Source organism: Arachis hypogaea, chromosome 15 (assembly GCF_003086295.3).
Source record: "Arachis hypogaea cultivar Tifrunner chromosome 15, arahy.Tifrunner.gnm2.J5K5, whole genome shotgun sequence".
In the NCBI taxonomy this organism is placed as follows: Eukaryota; Viridiplantae; Streptophyta; class Magnoliopsida; order Fabales; family Fabaceae; genus Arachis; species Arachis hypogaea.
The window spans coordinates 155,138,726-155,159,678 of NC_092050.1; the positions used below are offsets into that span (position 1 = coordinate 155,138,726).

General features: G+C 30.6%; 3 protein-coding genes across 3 annotated transcripts; 2 read left to right on the forward strand and 1 right to left on the reverse strand.

The window, feature by feature from the left end:
• Positions 1-791: 791 nt before the first annotated feature.
• Positions 792-2,060, forward strand: LOC112749346 (F-box/kelch-repeat protein At3g06240-like). The gene is made up of 2 exons (XM_025797601.1): positions 792-1,850; positions 2,046-2,060. The coding sequence occupies exons 1-2, from the start codon at positions 792-794 to the stop codon at positions 2,058-2,060; spliced, it is 1,074 nt and encodes a 357-aa protein (XP_025653386.1).
• A 1,784-nt stretch (positions 2,061-3,844) lies between these two features.
• Positions 3,845-5,368, forward strand: LOC112751581 (pentatricopeptide repeat-containing protein At4g35130, chloroplastic-like). The gene has a single exon (XM_072218332.1). The coding sequence runs from the start codon at positions 3,845-3,847 to the stop codon at positions 5,366-5,368; it is 1,524 nt and encodes a 507-aa protein (XP_072074433.1).
• A 4,163-nt stretch (positions 5,369-9,531) lies between these two features.
• LOC112747266 (ribonuclease MC-like) lies at positions 9,532-19,619 on the reverse strand. Its single transcript, XM_072218333.1, has 3 exons — positions 19,600-19,619; positions 19,409-19,469; positions 9,532-9,954 (listed from the first exon to the last, which is right to left on the reverse strand). The coding sequence occupies exons 1-3, from the start codon at positions 19,617-19,619 to the stop codon at positions 9,532-9,534; spliced, it is 504 nt and encodes a 167-aa protein (XP_072074434.1).
• Between the last annotated feature and the right edge of the window lie 1,334 nt (positions 19,620-20,953).

Genomic DNA, 20,953 nt, shown 5'->3' on the forward strand with positions numbered 1-20,953 from the left:
GTTAAATAAAACAAGTTTAAACTGATTTTTTATGATCTTTCTAACATTACTATTTTTTCGAATCATATCATTTTGAGTTAACCTCCAAAATTCTTTTTCATTTTAGTTGCCAAGCAACGTAGCACAAATAATGATAAATTGAGATCTCTTTTAAGATTTATTTACTTTACTATTTTGTACAGGAAAAATATTAATGATATGAAATTATTTTTAGGTCTAATTTTTTATTATCTTCTTAATATTACTATTTTTTGAATTACATCATTTTGATTTAACCTCCAAAATTCTTTTTTATTTTATTTGCCCAACAACATAGCACAAATAACAATAACTTTAGATCTATTTTAAAATTCATTTACTTTTCTATTTTGTATAAAAAAATATTAATGACAAGTAATTATTTTTAACTTAGGTTGTTTATTTTTTTTAAACTAGTAGAATATAGTATTATTTAAGAATAAACTAAGTTTAATGAGTAATAATTATACATTTATGTTTGTAATTGCAAATGCAATTCAAGTGTTCACAATTTAGATCGGCTTTCCTTTTATTCTATTTAGGTTTGTGATATATATATTCCCAATCAATCAATTTGATTGGTTTGATGTTTAGTGCTATATATTGAAGATCTTGATTAGGAAAGAAACAAATAGAACGACAAAAATGTAATACCATTAAAATTTTTCTAAACTTGTATGTTGGAATCTAATTTATTTTTTATTACATCTTACGAGGCACACTACAAACATAAAATTCTATCCTCTATTGTTCTATCTTCATCTTCAGCGGAAATGGCAACCCATAGCGATCATATTTCTAAGGATGTTGTATTAGAAATTCTAGCAAAATTACCTGTTAAGTCTTTGAAGCGATTTAGTTGTGTGCATAAGTCTTGGCTAAATTTATTTGAGAATTCTAATTTTAAGAGCATGTACTACGAGAATTTAAAATCTACAACTACTCACTCATCGTCTCTCCTTCTATGGAGATATTTTTATAACGAAAGAAGTGATGGAGACGTCTATGAAAATGATGTGCATTTGCTTTCTGGAGAAAGGTACGAAAACATAGTTACGTTAGTTTTGCCAAGTCTATTGGAAGAAAATGGTTTTTATAGAGTTTTAGACTGTGTTAATGGTATCATATGTCACTATGAAGAAGATGGTCTTGATGTAAAAATAGGACTTTGGAACCCCAAAACCGACCAGCATAAAATTATTCCTCCGGGTATTACTGATGATGAGCCCGGCTTTGATCGGCGAGTAAGTATTCATGGATTTGGTTATGATAATGTGAATGATGATTATAAAGTGATTCAATGTGTATATTATGTTCATGGTCAAACTTTTGTAGAAGAGCCTGTTCTAACAATTTGGCAAATTTATAGTCTAAAAAGTAATTGTTGGAAGAAACTTGATCTTGAAATGACTAAGAAGGAACATATATATAATGCTTCTGTAGCGTACTTGAATGGAGTATGTCACTGGTGGGGTAGAGAGCATGCCACTAATGGACTCGAAGAAGAACAAGTACTTGTGTCATTTAATCTCAGCACTGAAACGTTTCAAACCACATCAATTGTTTGGCTGCAAAAAAATGATGATAGACCTATCAGAAGTTTGGTAGTGCTCAACAAATCTGTTACTCTGATTTCCTCTTTTGCTAAGAATAATTGCATTGAAATATCTATTTTGGGTGAAATTGGTGTGAAAGAATCTTGGGTGAAACTTTTCACACTTGAACCCTTTTCATCAGAATTTAGTCCAATGAGAATGGGCCACAAATGTGATCTAATATTTATCGAAAACCACAACAGTGAATTGGCTTCCTTTGATGTTATTACGCGCAAAGTAATTCACAATATTAATATCAAAACAAGCATGTTTGGTACATGGATTTATAAAAAAAAGTCTCTTTTCTTTCATCAAAGAAATTAATTAATTAGTAAATATACAAATTTAAATGTAAGATGTATTTAAATGGGGTATAGAAAGAGTATGTAAACTTTTTAAGATGAAAGTTAATTTTAATATTCATGTTGATAGTTGAAATTGATTTGATAAGTCAATTTGTATTACATTCCAACATTTTGTGAAGGATTACCATGTGTTCATAACATGCAGGGGAAGAAAAAAAAGTAATCCTAAAGATCTATTTTTGTACTTAAATTTTATTCCAATAATATAATATATGTATAGATCAGATCTAAATACCTGTGTACGCTAGTAAAAATCTTTTTCTCCTTCGATGGTACAAAGGCGCTATGCGTATTCACATCGAGACCAACATTTGCTGTCAACTCCTTGATCAATGGACATCTGATCTAAAATTAAGAAACCTCATGCAACTCTTTGCACACTATAAAATTCTTCTCCAAGAATTAGGCTCACATACATTTATGTGTGTAGAGGTAAAGGAATAAAACTCTTATTATTCTCGTCTGTTTCTCATGTTTTCCTCTACTCTTGGCATACATATATATAGTATGAGATTTGTTTCTGATTTTAAATTTGAATCTCAATTCAAATTTAAATCATATCTTGAAATTCCAAATTTGAATCCTTTAAATTTATGAATTATATCATAACTCAATTTGAAAACAGAATCAGTTAGAATCTTGTCCAAATTTAGAAATAAAATAACTAATTATTTTCAAATCTCATTTAATATTCTCAATTATCATACTATTATTATATTCTTGGTGCTAGCAAAGAATATAATAATATTCCATTTGAATTAATATAATTATTTATTTGATCAAATCAAATTAATAATTAAATAATTCTACAGCAAAGATTAAAACACTCGTTAGTGTGTGATTCCGTAGGTTCAATACTAAGCGGGTAGTAAATTAGTTATACTAAATTTACTAATCAAGGTTGGCGTCTAGCAACACTCCTCAACGACTCGATAGTTTGAAGTAATATATTTTTACTAAGAATCTTAGAAGAACAAAGTATAATTCCTTCCATCTTTCCAGCTCTTGGTTAACCTTTAGAGTATGGTTTAATTGTCAAACTCTAACTTGTTACCATTATTATAATGAAATGTGAATCACTTAAAAACTCATTTCTTCATTCATTCAATCCCCTTGGCCAAGGTTTTATTCATCTCAGTCATTATAATCATAGAGCTCAAACTCTTTACCGAGAGTTGACGGATTCCTTATTGACTAATCATTAATTCTACAAGTATTTAAATCATACCCAATATCCATTCAACTAGCACCCTAGGGTATTAGGTGTCCGGAATCAAAGTATAATAAATACATTGTTAATTACTAAGACAGTCGCAGGTCAAAGGAAACTCTATTACTATGTTCATCTTGAGAATATCCTATTGACAAATATGCGGTAATTATAACCATTAGGAATTCTCAGAGTGAGTCAGTTCAATGGTCATATCTCTATATGCATCATCTATATATATAATTTAATAAATGAGATCTATTAATCTTCATCCAATGAAGACCATTATATATATATTGATCTTTTCGGATTATTAATGTCCTTTTTAATAATCCTATGACCAAGAAAAATTTAGATTAAATTATAAAAGATTTATCTCTCAATATTATGATCACTATCACAATAATAAATTTATAAATTTAATCAAAGACGTTATTATATTAACATTTTAACATTTTAATATAATAACAATAACAAATTATTTGATACATAATTGATTGAATTGTGGTCATACTTCTTATTCCCAACATTTTAAAATGGTCAATTATGTTTCATATTTTAAAAAATATGACTCTTGGTGTTAGAAAATAATAAATTTTGGATATCCGAAAGTTTAATGAAAACAAATGGGATAATTGTCCATTATTCAAAGGGCAATGCGTTCTGCATCACTTAGCAGCTTCAAAAAGCCCCTTTACCTATGGAACTTGATGATTCGAGATTCTACCAATAACGGCTTCTATATTGAAACCTTAAACATATACACTTCAATGGTTTCACACACTGGTGGGGATGGGAACACCTTCACTTACCCTTTGCTCCTAAAGGCCTGTGCCAACCTGGGTTCCATGATTCATGGGACTATGATTCATGGCCATATTCTGAGACTTGGCTTCCAAGATGACTTATTTGTTCAAACTGCACTTGTTGGCATGTATGCTAAGTGCACTTATGTTGAGTGTGCACGCCACGTGTTTGATGGAATGGCGCACAGAAGCGTCGTGTCCTGGAACTCCATGATTTCGGCTTATTCTCGTGGGTTTTTTATGGATGCGGCATTCAGCCTCTTGAAAGATATGTGGGTTCTTGGCTTTGAGCCAAGTTCGCCCACATTTGTTTCAATTTTGTCAGGTTGTTCGGATTCAGATTCAGATTCCTTTAGCTTTTGGTGGCAAGGGATGTCGATACATTGTTGCTTGATCAAACTTGGACTTGTGTATTCTCAAGTTACTTTGGCCAATGCGTTAATGGGAATGTATGTTCACTTTAGCCAAATGGAGGAAGCGAGGAAGGTTTTTGATTTGATGGATGAAAAATCAATAATTTCTTGGACAACTATTATGGGAGGTTATGTGAAAGTTGGCCATGTTGCGGAAGCATATAATTTATTCAATCAAATGCAGCATCAAAGTACTGGCATAGATTTTATTGTATTTCTAATTCTTATATCTGGTTGTATACAAGTAGGAGATCTCTTATTAGCTTCATCAGTTCAAGCTTTTGTACTTAAATGTGGATGCGATAAAGAGGAGTCCATTGAAAATTTGCTAATAACTATGTATGCAAAATGCAGTGACCTTGTATCTGCTAGAAGGATATTTGATTTGATTATCAAAAAGAGTATTTCCTCATGGACATCAATGATTGCAGGATATGCCCATTCGGATCACCCATTGGAGGCATTGCATTTGTTTAGAAGGCTTGTACGGACAGATTTTAGACCAGATGGACCAACCGTTGCTACTGTTATATCAGCTTGTGCTGATATAGGATCAATTAGCATAGCACAAGAGATGGAAGATTATATTTCTCTAAATGGATTGGAATTCGATCTACTAGTCCAAACATCTCTCATACACTTGTACTCCAAGTGTGGAAGCATCAAGAAAGCCCAAGAAGTATTTGAAAAAGTGGCAGATAAAGATTTAACTGTTTGGTCTTCCATGATAAATAGCTATGCTATTCATGGGATGGGGAAAGAAGCGATTGACCTATTTCGCAAAATGACAACTACAGAAGGGATAATTCCAGATGCTATTGTTTACACCAGTGTTTTGCTGGCTTGTAGCCATGCAGGGTTAGTAGAAGATGGATTGAAGTACTTCATAAGTATGCAAAAAGATTTTGGAATAACTCCTAAGATAGAACATTGCACTTGCTTGGTAGATCTTCTTGGTTGAGTTGGCCGGCTTGACTTAGCATTAGATACGATTCAGGGGATGCCCTTGGAAGCACAAGTGCAAGCTTGGGCTCCCTTGCTCAGTGCTTGTAGGATCCATGGTAATGTTGAGCTTGGGGAGATTGCTGCTGTCAAGTTACTAGAGCTTAGTCCTGGAAGCTCTGGAAATTATGTATTGATGGCTAATTTGCACACCTCATTCGGGAAGTGGAAGGAGGCGCATGCAATGAGAAAATTGATAGATGGTAAAGGACTGGTTAAAGAATGTGGGTGGAGCCAGGTTGAGATCGGTGGTAGATTTCATACATTTGCAGCAGGAAATCAGTCACGTGTTCAGTTGGCCAATATCTATAAGATGCTAGAAGATCTAAATTTTACTCTTCAAGAAGGTAGCTATGCAGGACAAGCTGTAACAATGAATAATGACCCTTAAAAAAGAACCACCTTTGAAGACATGAGGCTATACAACAAAAACTTTTGCTTCTGGTCATGTCAATTTGTAATCTTGCATTTATAAGATTATGCCAATTTCAAGTGATTCTTACCCTACTACAGGATTTGTCTCTGTCTCCTAGCACAGATGTTATTTCATTTTCTCCAAATGAAGAGACCAAGGAAGCACTGATAATAGTACGAGACTTCACCATCAATAATAATGATGCTTCAGTGTTCTTGGATGCTCAACATTGCTGCATCATGAAAACCAGCTTAGATTATCTCTCCAGTTTGTCTGCTAATGATGGTTTATCAGGAGCAATGAGAGCATTGATATCTGAAACTTCAACTGTGTTTGCACATTGTAGTAGTAGCTACATTGAAGCAAATATGAAAATTGAGTCCACTGCTTCAGAACTGTCGAGAGCTGATAACTTAAAATCTGACCTTGAAAATAACAAGAATCAGTTCAATGATATGGTGGCGTCAGAAAAAGAGCTGCAGCAAAAGTTGGCACGTTTGGAGGAAATGAAAAAGGAGCTAGAAAAGCAAATCAGAACTACTAATGCCAACATCATGGCTTCTCGAAAAGAACTGAACACGACTCTAAAGAGAAAGAGAGGTGTTTATGTGGAAGGAAAGGCACTCAAAGCTCAAATGGATGTGAAGGAGAAAGTACCACGTTTGCAACATGAGCATGACTTGGCAAAGGAAAACCAGGAAAAAATCAAAGCTGAATGGTCAGAGTTTGGAGAAAAAATTAATGAGATTGTTGTAAAGTCAGCTGTACAAGATTAGCGAGAGGAGTTTGGTTATTATGTTCAAAACACAATTCTTTTATTATTAACATTGTGATTGAGTATCTATTTTGTTTTGCTCAACTTGGAGTTGAAATTGTCCCGGTCCTCATTAGCCAGTTTCATACTGATTGCTCTCCAAGCCTGCAAAAGGTGTTGAGAAGACCTCCTCTCGCTTCATCCCAAGTATAAAGTTTAACTTTTGTATGGTGACTATTGTTTTTATGTGAGATTATATGCGTGTTATATCTCTAACTTGCACATATTTGTAAAATCCGGCATTGTCAGCAAAGGTAGTCATTAATGCACATTCTATACGAAATTTTGGGAGGCCTTTGCTTCTAATATAGCCACTTAATATGTCTATTTCCAAACTGAAGCTCAGGCTTCAAGAAACTCATCCCCAAGAATGACCAATGAAACTGTTTAGAAGGCTGTAAGTGCTTGTCTTTTTATTGAGTGTGTTCATTGCTCATTGTGTCTAATTCGATATGTTGTATAAATCATTATGCTTGTACTCATTGCTCCCATTGTTTTTCTCTCAGGCTGCTGCCTTGAAAGGTTCTAAGGCTGCTTGCACTAGAAGAACCAACTCAATTTTCTGTTTCAGGTGTTGATTCTTTGTTTGTTATATTAACAAAAGGGTGCTTTTATAACACCTTCAAATTTATAATTTTATATAGATTTATAACTATTGAATGATAATTAATAAAACAAGTCTATACTTAATAGTTAATACTATAATTTACCCTATTTATTACACTAAAAAAAAAAATTTTCGCACAAAAAGTAGCATGTTGGTAAACTGAACGGACAATAAATTATTATTAAAAGTAGCATAAGTTGCTTAACTTTTCATAATATGGAGAAAATTAGAGCAAATTAAACGATATTTGGTAATATAAAATTAAGTTTGATGCATTAGGTCCATTCGAATATTTGAAAAATCATTCAAAATGATTTCTAATTCGTCATTGATTTCATTGATTTTATAAGTATTTTAGAGTTTGACCATGATTGAAGTGTAAAGTTTGTATGTTATCATTATTATGATAACAATATATGGCTTTTAAAGTTAATAATAATTGCAAAAATAAATTGTGTTAATAGTGCGATAATATTTTATTGATAACTATATGAAAATATATTTATAATTAAACCAATAAACTATATATGTTCCTCAGTACATATGTTAAACTTAAAATCTTTTTAATTGTATATAACTATTAAATTTTATTGAGAAGGAAAAAGTAAAAACTTTATACCATTTTTAAAAACTAATTCAGCAATATTTAGCATTTATAAACTTTAACTAATTTGACTTGAGTGAAGTTGACTTATTTATAAGTAAAATTCTCAATATTTGATCCTAAAATTTAATGCTCCTAATTGATAACTAACCACATACCCAAACATCATTTTTATGGTCCTGACTTATAACCTCCAAGAAATCTTCATCACTTACAACTGCAATGATTTAAAGGAGAAGAGACTAAAACCAGAGACTTACATTGAATCTACACCAAGGATGAAAAAAATGATGTATCTCCACTGCATCCATCATGTTCTATGTGATATTACTGCCTGTTAGGTATAATGTTTTCACATTTCGAGGTCACTATTCCTTCAACCCCTTCCTCCTGCTTCTGTGGTACTAACATAATTCAAATTTTACATCTTTATTTGAATTTTCTCTCACATTTTCTATAAAAGTGACTCGAGAGGCCTAATTACAAAGAATGATATCACTGAAAGCAGTGCCATTGGAATGTTCCAAAATGTATTTTTACTGTTGGCATTCTCATGGATGTATATTATGTTCTTGTAAACCATCAGTTGGTTGAACTGAATGATTTCCAATAATTGATCATCCTTTTTATTTGCTTTGCAGTTGCCAGCTCATATCAAAATAAAATATTCAGGTGTTGATCCTGGAGCTAGGAAGAGAAAAGGAGAGCGTAAGGAGGGAGAGGGCTCATTGCTCCCATTGTTTTTCAGAACCAAATCAATTACCTGTTTCAGTGTTGATTCTTTGTTTTTTATATAACAAAAGGGTGCTTTCATGTTTCTTAGAAAAAATAAATAAATAAATAAGGAGAGCTTATTTTTCTTGTTAGAGTATTTGTTTTTCTTTTACTCTTATATTTATCATTTGAAGGAAAAAAAAATTTAGAAATCTTGTAGAGAAAATATGAAATAATGCAAAATAAAAAATAATTTAGTCATATTAGAAGCCATTTTGTGATACTAATTTTATCCTAATTATAATTCACATTTTAATAATTTTACCAATATATCATTTTTAAAGTAGTTGGTAGGTGGATGGAATCATGAAAGAGATGACATAGAAAAGGATAAAAAAAATATTTTACAAATTATTTTTATAGTTTTTTTTAATAAAGATCATCTAATATTTTGGTTGTTCATTGAAGTTAGCTTCTAGTCTTTCACAAAGCATTGTTCAAAAAAGAACTAGCTCATGGACCATTTAGATGTTAGACCCAAACTCATTTTTTGAAAGATAAGTAAACGGTCAAAAATTAGGTAATTTCACAATCTTTATTGATGTTACCTTAAAATATATCCAAATTTAATTCAATTCCATTATAATAATAATTGATCCATATTTTTCACACCAAATAATAATAATAATAATAATAATAATAATAATAATAATAATAATAATAATAATAATAATAATAATAATAATTGAGAACAACAAGCATATTTATTTAGAGAATCAATAATTGATCTCTATTTTTCATTCCATAATAATAATAATAATAATAATAATAATAATTGGATACAAGCATATTTATTTTTGAGAAATCAATAATTGATTTCTATTTTTCACACAACAACAACAACAACAACAATAATAATAATAATAATAATAATAATAATAATAATAATAATTTGATACAAATAAACTTCACTCGGGTATGTTAATGAGATATCCTTGGCATGAGTTGTTATTATTAACACATGAGATATATGTAGCTCCCATGGCATCCCGACACACCCGAACCTCAAGCAATAACACAACATTATTGTGAGGCATTACGCAGTATAGTTCAGGCTCAAAAGGACCAATTTTAGCTTTAATTGCATCAACAATATCATTATAATTATAAGTTACGGTTGCATTAGGCCTTATTCCTGCATTTTCGAGCATGCGCAGGATGTCCAATTTATTTTTAATACCAATGGCTAAACTAAAATATTGAAGTTGCTTAAAGTTATTAAGACTGCAGGTTCCATGCTTCTTCCATTGAGCTTCCCAAAATTTGTTATTCCATTTTTGGCCATTTAGATTTGGCCAATCAATTGCTAATTGGCGTCCCAAAATATTTACCTACAAGAATAAATCACAAAAATGATTAACAATTAATTTATTAAATAACAAGATAAATGAAAATGAATAAAGTTTAAATAATTAACTTACTACATTTCTGTCAAATGAATGGCTTAAAGAACAATCTTGTGGCCAAGGGCGAGAGAAATTTTGTGGCCATAACCCGTGAATTGTAAAATTTTTTTGGGTTGTCAGTACTCCATATTTCTGCTGATAGGATGGTGGCCATTGTAGGGATAATCTGAAGTATTGATAAGTACTATAAGTAGGACGAAATAAAAATGTAATTAGCATGATATAGAAAATAATGAAAACTGATTTCATTGTACAAGTATAAAGGGTTGGAGAGACTGATAGAGGTTAGAGGATTGGAGAGAGTGATGATTCTCTCCCCTTATAAATAGAGGGTTAGAATTCATCTAAATTAAAATTGATTTAAGCAATCAAAATTTTCTATTCACAACCTGTTATTTAATAAATTAATTATTAATCAAACTATCTAAACAAACCGACATTGATAACTTTGAATTAATAATTATTTGGAAGAGCATCAATTTATGTATATTGCTTTAATTGTTATTAGGCAGATACACCAAAGCTACGCATGAATTGTCAAGGGCAAGTTATGTGTTTGATGGTGCAAATATGGAAGAAGAGTGCAATAAGCTAAGGTTCCATTCAATTCTTGAATACTATGCACGTAACTGGGGCATAATTGTTTCCAAATAGAGACAGGTTAGTGCTTTCATTCTTTGCTCATAATAACCTCATACCATCCTAATTATTGGAGCTTACCAATGTCTGGCCAAGTTGATTTCATCAATGGATCGGAATGGAAGGGACTGTTTGGTAGGTTGGATTGTGAAGGAAACTTCCCAACTTCTATCAGAGAGGATTCTTACCAAATATTAATATGAAATGAAACTATCATTTAAAATGAAATATTTACCAAATATTTATTTATGCCTAAATATTTTAATGAAATCTAAATATTTCATAATTTCTTTATCTTAGTTTTTTTCTTGGAGTATTTATATGATTTTATTTTATTTTTTCAGTCAAGTTTTGATATATAAAAAAAATTCTAGAAAGAAAGATCAAGGCCTTTTTTATATAATAAAAAATTAAATTCTATCTATAAAAACGTAATAAATAGTACCAGAAAAATAAAATAATAATAATAATAATATTTTCTTCTTTTATGTTTTTATTTTTTATTTTCTTTTATATTTTTATTGCCCTTGATATTTTGCATGTAATTTATAAAATCTTTATTTTTTACACTACTGCATATAAAATTTTTATTTTTCATTTGTCTAAATTAAGTTTAGAGTTATTTTTTTTAATAGATCACAAAAACTGTGGAAGCTAATCTCTTACTAAAATTGGTTAGTTTAGACAAGGTATTAAGTTAATGCCAATAAAAAGTTTGAGCAAAAAATTCACAAAATTTAATGAATTTAATTAAAAATAACAAAAAAAAAACTTAAAATAAATGACCATTTGTATCCATAAAAGATGAAAACACTGATATATGTATCCACACTAGATCGAAACTAAACTTGTACCCATATAAGATGTCCTCTGCGTGACAAAAGTACCCTACGTGGCACTCTAACCTTCCAAAGACAGGGTACTTTTGTCACATAAAGGACATCTTGCATGAGTACAAGTTTAATTTTGATTTAGTGTGAGTATATATGTCAGCGTTTTCATCTTTTATGGAGTACAAATGGTCATTTATTCAAAAAACTTACCACTAAAAAAATAAGCTCTATTTCAAATATAAAACTTTTGCACGTCAAATTGGTGAATTATTGATTTCTCTAAGGAAGAAATTAGAACTCCTTCATTTTTCATTAATTTATCCATACTTTATTCCTTTTAATTATATAATAATTGTTCTTCGTTAAATTTGATTTTTACATTATTTTGTAGTGGGACGATTTTTTGTCACAATAACTTATGTTTGAAATGGTTTGTATTTAAGATAAAGTCAAATTTATTCAAATATTATATCTTTGTGTATTGTAAGAATTGATATATTTATTTGATTTTGAAATGAGATTTTAGTGTAGATACTTTTTTTTTTTTGAAGAAATATATGCATTTATAAGAATAAGTTCATACTCTTTACTATTCATGTTAAGTTTAAGATAAGATTTGTATTTAGTCGTTTTAAAAAAATACAATTTCGACTTAATGAGCAGAACTTAAAACTAGAAAAGTGTACGATTAATGTTAGATTTGTTGGGTTATGTTTTTTAGGTTACATATTTAGAAGAGAATTATTTTCCACGTATAAGTCTTTACAAGTCATTTATATTTATGCATTTTGTGTTGTTACTGTTGGAAAAAGTTAACAAAGGTTCAAAACAAGAACCTGTCTAACAGCGGAAGCACCAAAAATAATTTTTCCACAACCTGTGCGATTAAATAGGCAATACCAAAGATACTCCAAGCATCAAATATAATGGCAGAAATTAAATAATCAGACACCAGAATTTTAACGTAAGAAAACCCCCAAAAGAGGGACAAAAAATCCATGGGACCTAGTCCAGTAAAATCTTTCACTATCAGAATAATGGGTACACAAACAGTCTTCCTAGTGACACTAGGACATTTCAACAATCAACAAAATACATCATCAAAACTGATGGAATCAACATAAACCCTCCACAAAGTGGGTATCTCAAATCAGGCAAAAGAGAAGGCAATACAACTAGCAAGTTATATCCTAATATTCATCTCTACATCAGGAATAACATACTGAAATTTCATAAGAAATGAAGCAAATTTACTAGATCAATCGGATCAAGATAGCTTGCCCTTTTCCCCCAAATTTTCTCTTCTCCCTCGACGCCTTTTTTTTAAACTATGGGCCCCACTTAGTTAGGAACCCAAACAAATCTCCCCCATCAACAGGAGGTCTAGTAGAAGCTATGTCTAATGAGCATAAGGAAGATTGGTTGAAGGTCATGCAAGAAGAAATGAAATCCTTGCATGAGAATCATACTTTTGAATTGGTGAAGTTACTGAAGGGTAAGAGAGCATTCAAGAATAAATGGGTGTTCAAATTGAAAGCGGATGAAAATATCTCACGACCAAGGTACAAAGCTCGATTGGTTGTGAAAGGTTTTGAGCAAAAGAAAGGTATTGATTTTGAGGAGATTTTCTCTCCAGTTGTGAAGATGTCCTCTATTCGAGTTGTGCTTGGATTGGCGGCTAGCTTGAATTTAGAGGTTGAGCAGCTTGATGTGAAGACTGCATTCCTTCACGGTGACATAGATAAAGAAATCTATATGGAGCAACCAGAGGGTTTCAAGGTTAAAGAAAAGGAGCACCTTGTATGCAAGTTGAAGAAGAGCTTATATGGGCTGAAGCAAGCGCCAAGACAGTGGTACACAAAGTTTGATTCCTTCATGGAAGGTCATGGGTACAGTAAGACTTCTTCTGATCATTGTATGTATGTTAAGAAATTCTCTGATGGTGATTTTATAATTCTCTTGCTTTATGTTGATGACATGCTGATTGTTGGTCATGACACTAAGAAGATTGAAAGTTTTAAGAAAGACTTGAACAAATCCTTTGCTATGAAGGATTTGGGTCCTGCAAAGAAAATCCTTGGCATGAGTATCACTCGTGACAGGAAGAATGAGAAACTGTAGTTGTCACAGCAGAAGTATATTGAGAAGGTTTTAGAGAGGTTTAGCATGAGTAATTCCAAACCTGTTAGTACTCCACTTGCTAATCATTTCAATATGAGTTTGCAGCAATGTCCTACAAGTGAGAAAGAGAAAGCAGAAATGAAGAAGATTTCATATGCATCTGCAGTTGGCAGTTTGGTGTATGCTATGGTTTGCATCAGGTCGGATATTGCTCATGCCGTTGGAGTTGTTAGTCGGTTTCTCTCTAATACTGGCAAGGAACACTGGCAAGCAGTGAAGTGGATTCTCAGATACCTTAATGGTACTTCCAGAGTTTGTTTATGCTTTGGGAGTGGCCAACCTATGTTGGATGGTTACACAGATGCAGATATGGCTGGGGATCTTGATTCAAGAAAGTCTACTTCTGGTTATATGATGACTTTTGCAGGGGGAGCTGTGTCGTGGCAATCTCGACTTCAGAAATGTGTTGCTTTGTCTACTACAGAGGCTGAATACATTGCTATTATTGAAGCTTCTAAGGAACTCTTGTAGATGAAGAAATTCCTACAAGAGTTAGGCATCAATCAAGAGAAGTTTATGTTATTTTGTGACAGTCAGAGTGCTATCCATCTCAGCAAGAATCCGACGTTTCATTCCAAATCGAAGCACATAGAGGTGAGGTATCATTGGATACGTCAAGCGCTTGAGATGAAGTCATATGCACTTGAGAAGATCCATACTGATGATAATGGTTCATATATGATGACTAAGAGTTTACCTGCAGTGAAGTTTGATTTCTGCAAAGAGAAAGAGAGCTTGGTGGAGCAGCCTATCCCCACTTGAGTTGGTGAGGGGGAGATTTGTTGGTGGGTCCCCAACTAAGTGGGGCCCACAGTTACTACATATTCTTCTTGTTCTTGTTACTGCACATCTTCTTCTTCGTTATCGTCGTCATCAGCACTACCACTTTCTCCTCCTCCTCTTCCTCCTTCTTTTTTCATTGAAATTTCTTCTCTTCCTTTCTTTTTCTCTTTTTCCTCCATCATCAGTTATCTCGTTGTTGAAGATAATAAATAATTCAGGTTCATATTGTCAATTGAACCAGAACGAAATTGATTATTGTTTTGAATCTAATCAAGTGGCTGAGGTGTGGTTCAATTTAGAAAAAAAAATATAGCATTAGAGGAAGTATTTTTCTATATTTACAGCAAATTTGTGTGTAACACGAAGATATTTGGGTGTAACACGAAGATGTTTGGATGTATTTTAAGAATTTTGGATGAATTTTTTTATTCTGATAAGTTCTGCATAATTCAAAATTCTTCCTCTTCCTCCTCCTCATCTTCTATTGCTTCTTCTTTTCTTTTTTCATCATCATCACCATCTTCTTCTTCTTTTTTTCTTATTCATCTTTTCTTTTTTGTTTTACCTTCTCAAGTTTCTTCTTGTTTTACTCTCTTAACAAGAATAAAAACAAAAAAAATCAAACAAAGAAGAAGAAGAAACACATAATGCTGCAAAATTACTTGGAAGAGGATGAACTTACATTCATTTAACTAAAAGATAGAAAGAAATACGAAAAAAAAAAAGAAGAAAAAAATGAAGCATTAGAGGAAACATTTTTCTGTATTTGCAGTAAATTTGGGTGTAACACGAAGATATTTAGGTGTATTTTAAGAATTTTAGGTGTATTTTTATTATAATAAGTTCTACATAATTCAAAACTCTTCCTCTTCCTCCATCTCATCTTCTGTTACTTCTTTTTTTTCATCATCATCACCATCTTATTCTTTTTTTCTTATTCATCTTTTTCTTTTTGTTTTACCTTCTCAAATTTGTTCTTCTTTTACTCTCTTAACAAGAATAAAAACAAAAAAATCAAACAAAGAAGAAGAGAAAACACATAATGCTGCAAAATTACTTGGAAGAGTACATTCATTTAATTAAAAGAAAGAAAGAAATAAGAAAAAAAGAAAAAAATACAGCATTAGAGGAAATATTTTTCTGTATTTGTAGCAAATTTTGGTGTAACACGAAGATATTTGGGTATATTTTAAGAATTTTGGATATATTTTTATTCTGATAAGTTCTGCATAATTTAAAATTCTTTCTCTTCGTGCTCCTCATCTTCTACTGCTTCTTCTTCCTCATCTTCTTATTTCGTTTTCTTATAATTCTTCTTAGGAGAAAAAATCAAACAAAGAAGAAAAAATACATAATGTTGCAAAATCAATAGAAAGAGGAGGAAGAAACAAAATGCAGCAACAATAACAACAATAAAAGAACCACGATGAGGATGAAACACGCGAAAAAGAAGAAGAAGGAATACGAAGAAAAAGGAAGAGGAATACAAAGAAGAAGAAGAAGAAGAAGAAGAAGAAGAAGAAGAAGAAGAAGAAGATAGAGAAGGAGGAAGAATGTGGAATACAAATGTTAAAGAAGAACCGTTTCTCATTTCACGCTATTCAAAGTTGAGGAGGCGCGTGTTTACACGTTCTCTAAATTGAGGGTTATTTTTGTTAGACTTGGACTAACTTGTATAGACTTGTATGCCAAAAAGACTTATATGTGTAGCAAGTTTTTTTAGAAGATAAATCTAACATGATAATTTTTTGTGACAAAACTAGGATATTAAATGTACAGTCAAAATAATTTCCAAAATATTTATACAATTTTTGGATATAGTATATTTTTTTTATCTATTAAACTTATCTAAATAGTTAAAGAATTATTTGTTACTATTTTTTAACAATATATTATTTTCTACTACTCAAATCAATATTTATTAATTAATTAATTAATTAATTACTATTATTATTATTATTATTATTATTAATTTGACAACATTTAGTGAATATATATAAAATCCATTTTAAAATAGTTTAGTTCATGTTTTTTTATATACATTGAATTATTTGTTTACTGTGTACTACACCTTTTCTTTATTAAATCTAACTACTTTTTAATTTTTTTTATTTTGTAAATTATTTGGTATATATTAATAATTTAATATATAACAAAAAATATGAGGTTTGTTTTATATAAATTTTTTTTTGTTTTATAGATTATTTGGTATATATTAATATATAACAAAAAAATATATGAGATTTGTTTTATATAAGTTAAATATATTCATAAATAATTTATTTTAAAAAAATATTTCAGACATAAATACAAAAAATAGATATTTTTTATGTATTGAGTAGATATATTAGTTATATAGTAGTGTATGTACCGTACAATGCATAAGAAATATTTAATATTTTATCTATATCTAAAGTATTTTTAACAAAAAAATTTCTTCAACATATTAAATTTTAAATCAAACTCAATTTGTATCTTTTTATTCATTTGAATAATAAACAATAGTACATAACAAAAAAAATCACAAAATAATTGGTTTAATTAAGAAAAAAAATCATAATATGCAATAAATTAATAATGTCTTAATTTTTATAAGAAAATGTGCGTACACATTTTTTTGTTTTCAACATTCATCGTTGTACATCTGTGACTGTATTTTTGTTTGTATCAAATAAAATTTAAATATTATTTAAAATTTAATTTTGATGCACTGTTAATGTAAAGTAAATAACTATTTTTCACATTAACCGCGTGTATGGCCATCTAAAAAAACGGATATAATTACACAATTATATAAAACGTTTTATACTGTCAGTGCATCAAAATTAAACTCATATTATTTATCTAATAATTTATATCAAACTAAAAAAAATAAAATAACACAATTCATAATAAAAAAATAAAATAAATTTTTTTTTTATCTCTTACCTGCTCTTAATTTTTAAAAGTGCCACATATAATTGTTGGTACCATTTAATATCGCGATATGTATTTTTTGGCTCACCTACGACACAATTTGCATGGAAATTGTTAATCATTTGTCAAGAACTCGTCCGGAATGATCGCCCACATATATTGACGAAGACCAATTGTCACCTCCAACAATTATCAAGTGAAGACCTCTATCAGAAGTACTGTAAGTCTGACCTGCTTATTTAAAGTTGTTGATCATATATGATAGGTTTTAATGTTTTTAAACCTCAATAAAATAAAAAAAATTCAAGTAAATGGAATTGTTTCAAATTTTTAGGATACATTAATGTGAAATCAAAATCTGACATTTTTCATTCTTTTCCGTATAATAATTAGGATTTATTTGGATGAGTTTTTAAAAAAAAAAATTTTTTTGAGTTATCTCTGTTTAAAAGATCTTATAAAAAAATAAAAGTAATTTTATGTTTGGATATTTTATGTAAAAAAATTTTTTATTTATCAATTATGTTTGGGTATATAAAAGTACTTTTTTGTTTATTTATTATATAAAAAAATCTTTTTTTTTAAGAAAAAGATCTTTTAAAAAAAGATGTAAATTGCAGCTTCTCAAAAAAGATATATTTTTTTATTTTTCTAGTACTTTTACTTTTACTATTAGAAATTTGCTAAACACACTAAAAAATAAAAAAAAGATATTTTTTCATTAAAATTTTTTTTATCAAGATAATGGCGCCCAAACAAGCACTTAGTGTTTCTTGCCTCTTTTATTTTGTCTGGTTTTTCAACTTTGATTTATTTGAAATTAATTAAAATAAAAAAAATTAAGAATTTAATGGTTGATTGAACTTTGTTTGCCGCTTTTATTTTAACTCTTAGGTTGATTACCTTAATTTAATGGTTTGGGTCACAGTATTACATATTTATCTACTTTAACAATTTCGATCTTTATGCTCAATTGAACTTTGTTTTAATATTAATAAATTCAGATGTTGACTTATTTTTTCTTTTACAGTTACACTTGAAGACAAACTTAAAAGATCTTATAGCAAACAAAAAAATTCAATTTGTAAATTTCTTCACATGATTAATAAAAATATATTTTTGTAAGTGATTAATTTTTTTCTGTAAAACAAATACAAAAACAGTGTAACGATTTAAGTAACAGTGATTCAAATATATTTCTTAAATAAAGTAACGAGAACATAAGTAAATCATACTAGTTTATTTTTTTAAAAAAAGAGTTAGACATATTTTACAGCGGTTGAAAAAAATTGCTGTCAATAGTTTATTTAGTGCCACAATAATTCATTTTGCGGTGATTATACTAAAATCGTCGCAAAATGTCAAACAATTGGCAGCACTCCTCTTATCCGCCGCAATATTTTATTTGGTGACAGTTTTTTATAACTGCGGCTAAAAAACCACCATAATCTTCCATTTTTTGTGTACTGACTCCTAAAATTTCCTTGTTATAATACAGTTTGAGTTAATCCTTTATATAAACCAAAACAAAATTGAACAAATCAAAATATTTTCTAACTCATACCATTAATTATAAAATTTAAAATTTTTTATTTTATGCGCTGTAATTATTTCCTTTAATATATAAATTTATATTCTTGAATTAATTATTATTTTTAAATTTTCATATTTTACACCTTTATTTATATCCTATTTTAGTCTTGATGTTTATTTTCATACACGTTAGAATATATTTAATGATTATTTTTATACACGTTAGAAATATCTTTTGTTCATATATATTTTATATGATTAATTATAGTTGATGGACAGCTATCATTATTTTCTTATATATTATTATAATTTAATGTCATTATAACATTGATTTCTATTTCCTTTTATATATATATAGTTGTAGTACTTAAATTAGTATATTCTAATTATTTCCTTATATATATGTGATCTTGCCTGAAAAATAGATCGGCTTCAACTCCTCGAGATCAGCCGAGCTATGTGCTGCAAAGCCGAACGTCTGTCTCCTAGAATACGAGTTTCTTGTATTCGTTGTTGGTATGAGAGCACGAGCAATACAAAGAGGGTGGAATGTACCTGCAAAGGCACTCCGAAGCTTAAGTCAGTGTGTATTATAGCTTACTTAGAAAAACTTAGGTCTTTAGAGATGTTCTACTTCCTTTTTATATGTGACGAGTTCTTTATCAGTTATATTTTCGGCGCTAACCTTCGAATAAGTGATATCATAACCGATCTTATTTTGTCGTTGGAACGTCGGTTATGATGGAAACATTAATGTTGCCGAGTTATAGCTCATAATTCCGAATAGTAACGGAAAATGACGAGGTATCTCATATGTTGTTAATGGTTATGGGGCCGAGTTATAACGCACAATAATGGCGACCATTAATATGAGGTAATGATGACCATATCACAGCCCCCAAGCTTAGCCTGAGGAGAATTTTAATGAAGCAGGTTGAGCTTTTGGATGAGTTATAAGTCGGCTTGCGTGGGTTAGTGGATGAGCCCCCAGATCAACTTACTTCATTAAAAGATGGTGTTTTGTTTTATATTTTATTTTGCACGTGGGGAGTCGTGTCCGTTAGTTTCTGATGAGAGAGAAAGAGTAATGGTTGTATTTAATTTTGGTGGTTCCCAATGTTGGGTTCGCTGTTTGATGTGGCTTTGGGAGTGGGAGTTATCATTTGAAAGGTTTTGTTGTTTTAATAGCTTTAATCTTTGGAATTTTTGTTGGCTGGTGTTGCCGTTTGGTTATATGCTTGCTTTTTTGAAGAATGAGTAAGAGAGGTATGATTCTGCTTCTTCGTTTCTGATCTGTTTCTTCATCTTCCTCTGTCTTTCTTCTTCTTTCTTTTGTTTTCATTCTGTTGATGAGCTGATGGGTTTTGAGAAAGAAAAAAAGGATAAGGTGGATTGGTCTTATGATTGGGTGGGTGAGGATGTTAAATCGCGGGTGTCACTGTTCTCTGATGAATCGGCGGTGAGGGAGGTTGATGTGACTAAAATAGTGAGGGTGGGTTCTGGAGTTAAGGTAGAGTTGTTACCATGTAGTGTTGATGATAGAGTTTATCACCGGGAGTGGGGGTTTGGGTTTTTCTACATGCATAGTTGTGTGCTTGAAGAATTGCGGGTCAGGCTACTGTTTACGGAGTTTGAGTGTCAGATTCTGAAGCAGTTAAACTGCACTCCGTCACAGCTTCATCCAAATGGGTGGACTTTCCTTCGGTCTTTTGAGGTTCTGATGAAATTCCTTGAGGAAGTGCCATCTGTTGATCTGTTCTTTTCGTTATTTCAAGCTAAAGGGGTATGGAAGGGGGGTTGGGTGAACTTTAACAGTACTCCGGGTTTTGGGATTTTCAAGCTCTACAAGTCCTCTTTTAAAGATTTTAAGGAGATGTATTTTAAAGTCAGAGGTTCGGAGGAGGATTTCCCATTTTTTATTGATGAAAATCTCGCTGAGAAGTTTTCACTGTTTTGGTGCTCGGAACCTCAAAATATACTCAGCCCAGAGGTGATATCTCCGAGGAACGAATGTGTGATAGAGTTTTTGGTGGAAAATG

Coding starts and splice junctions, on each gene's coding strand:
- LOC112749346 (XM_025797601.1), top strand. CDS start 792: ATGGCAACCCATAGCGATCATATTTCTAAGGATGTTGTATTAGAAATT.
- LOC112751581 (XM_072218332.1), top strand. CDS start 3,845: ATGCGTTCTGCATCACTTAGCAGCTTCAAAAAGCCCCTTTACCTATGG.
- LOC112747266 (XM_072218333.1), bottom strand. CDS start 19,619: ATGATATCACTTATTCGAAG. Junction 19,470..19,599: donor ATGATATCACTTATTCGAAG/GTTAGCGCCGAA, acceptor GTGCCTTTGCAG/GTACATTCCACCCTCTTTGT. Junction 9,955..19,408: donor ACAACGAATACAAGAAACTC/GTATTCTAGGAG, acceptor TTATTCTTGTAG/GTAAATATTTTGGGACGCCA.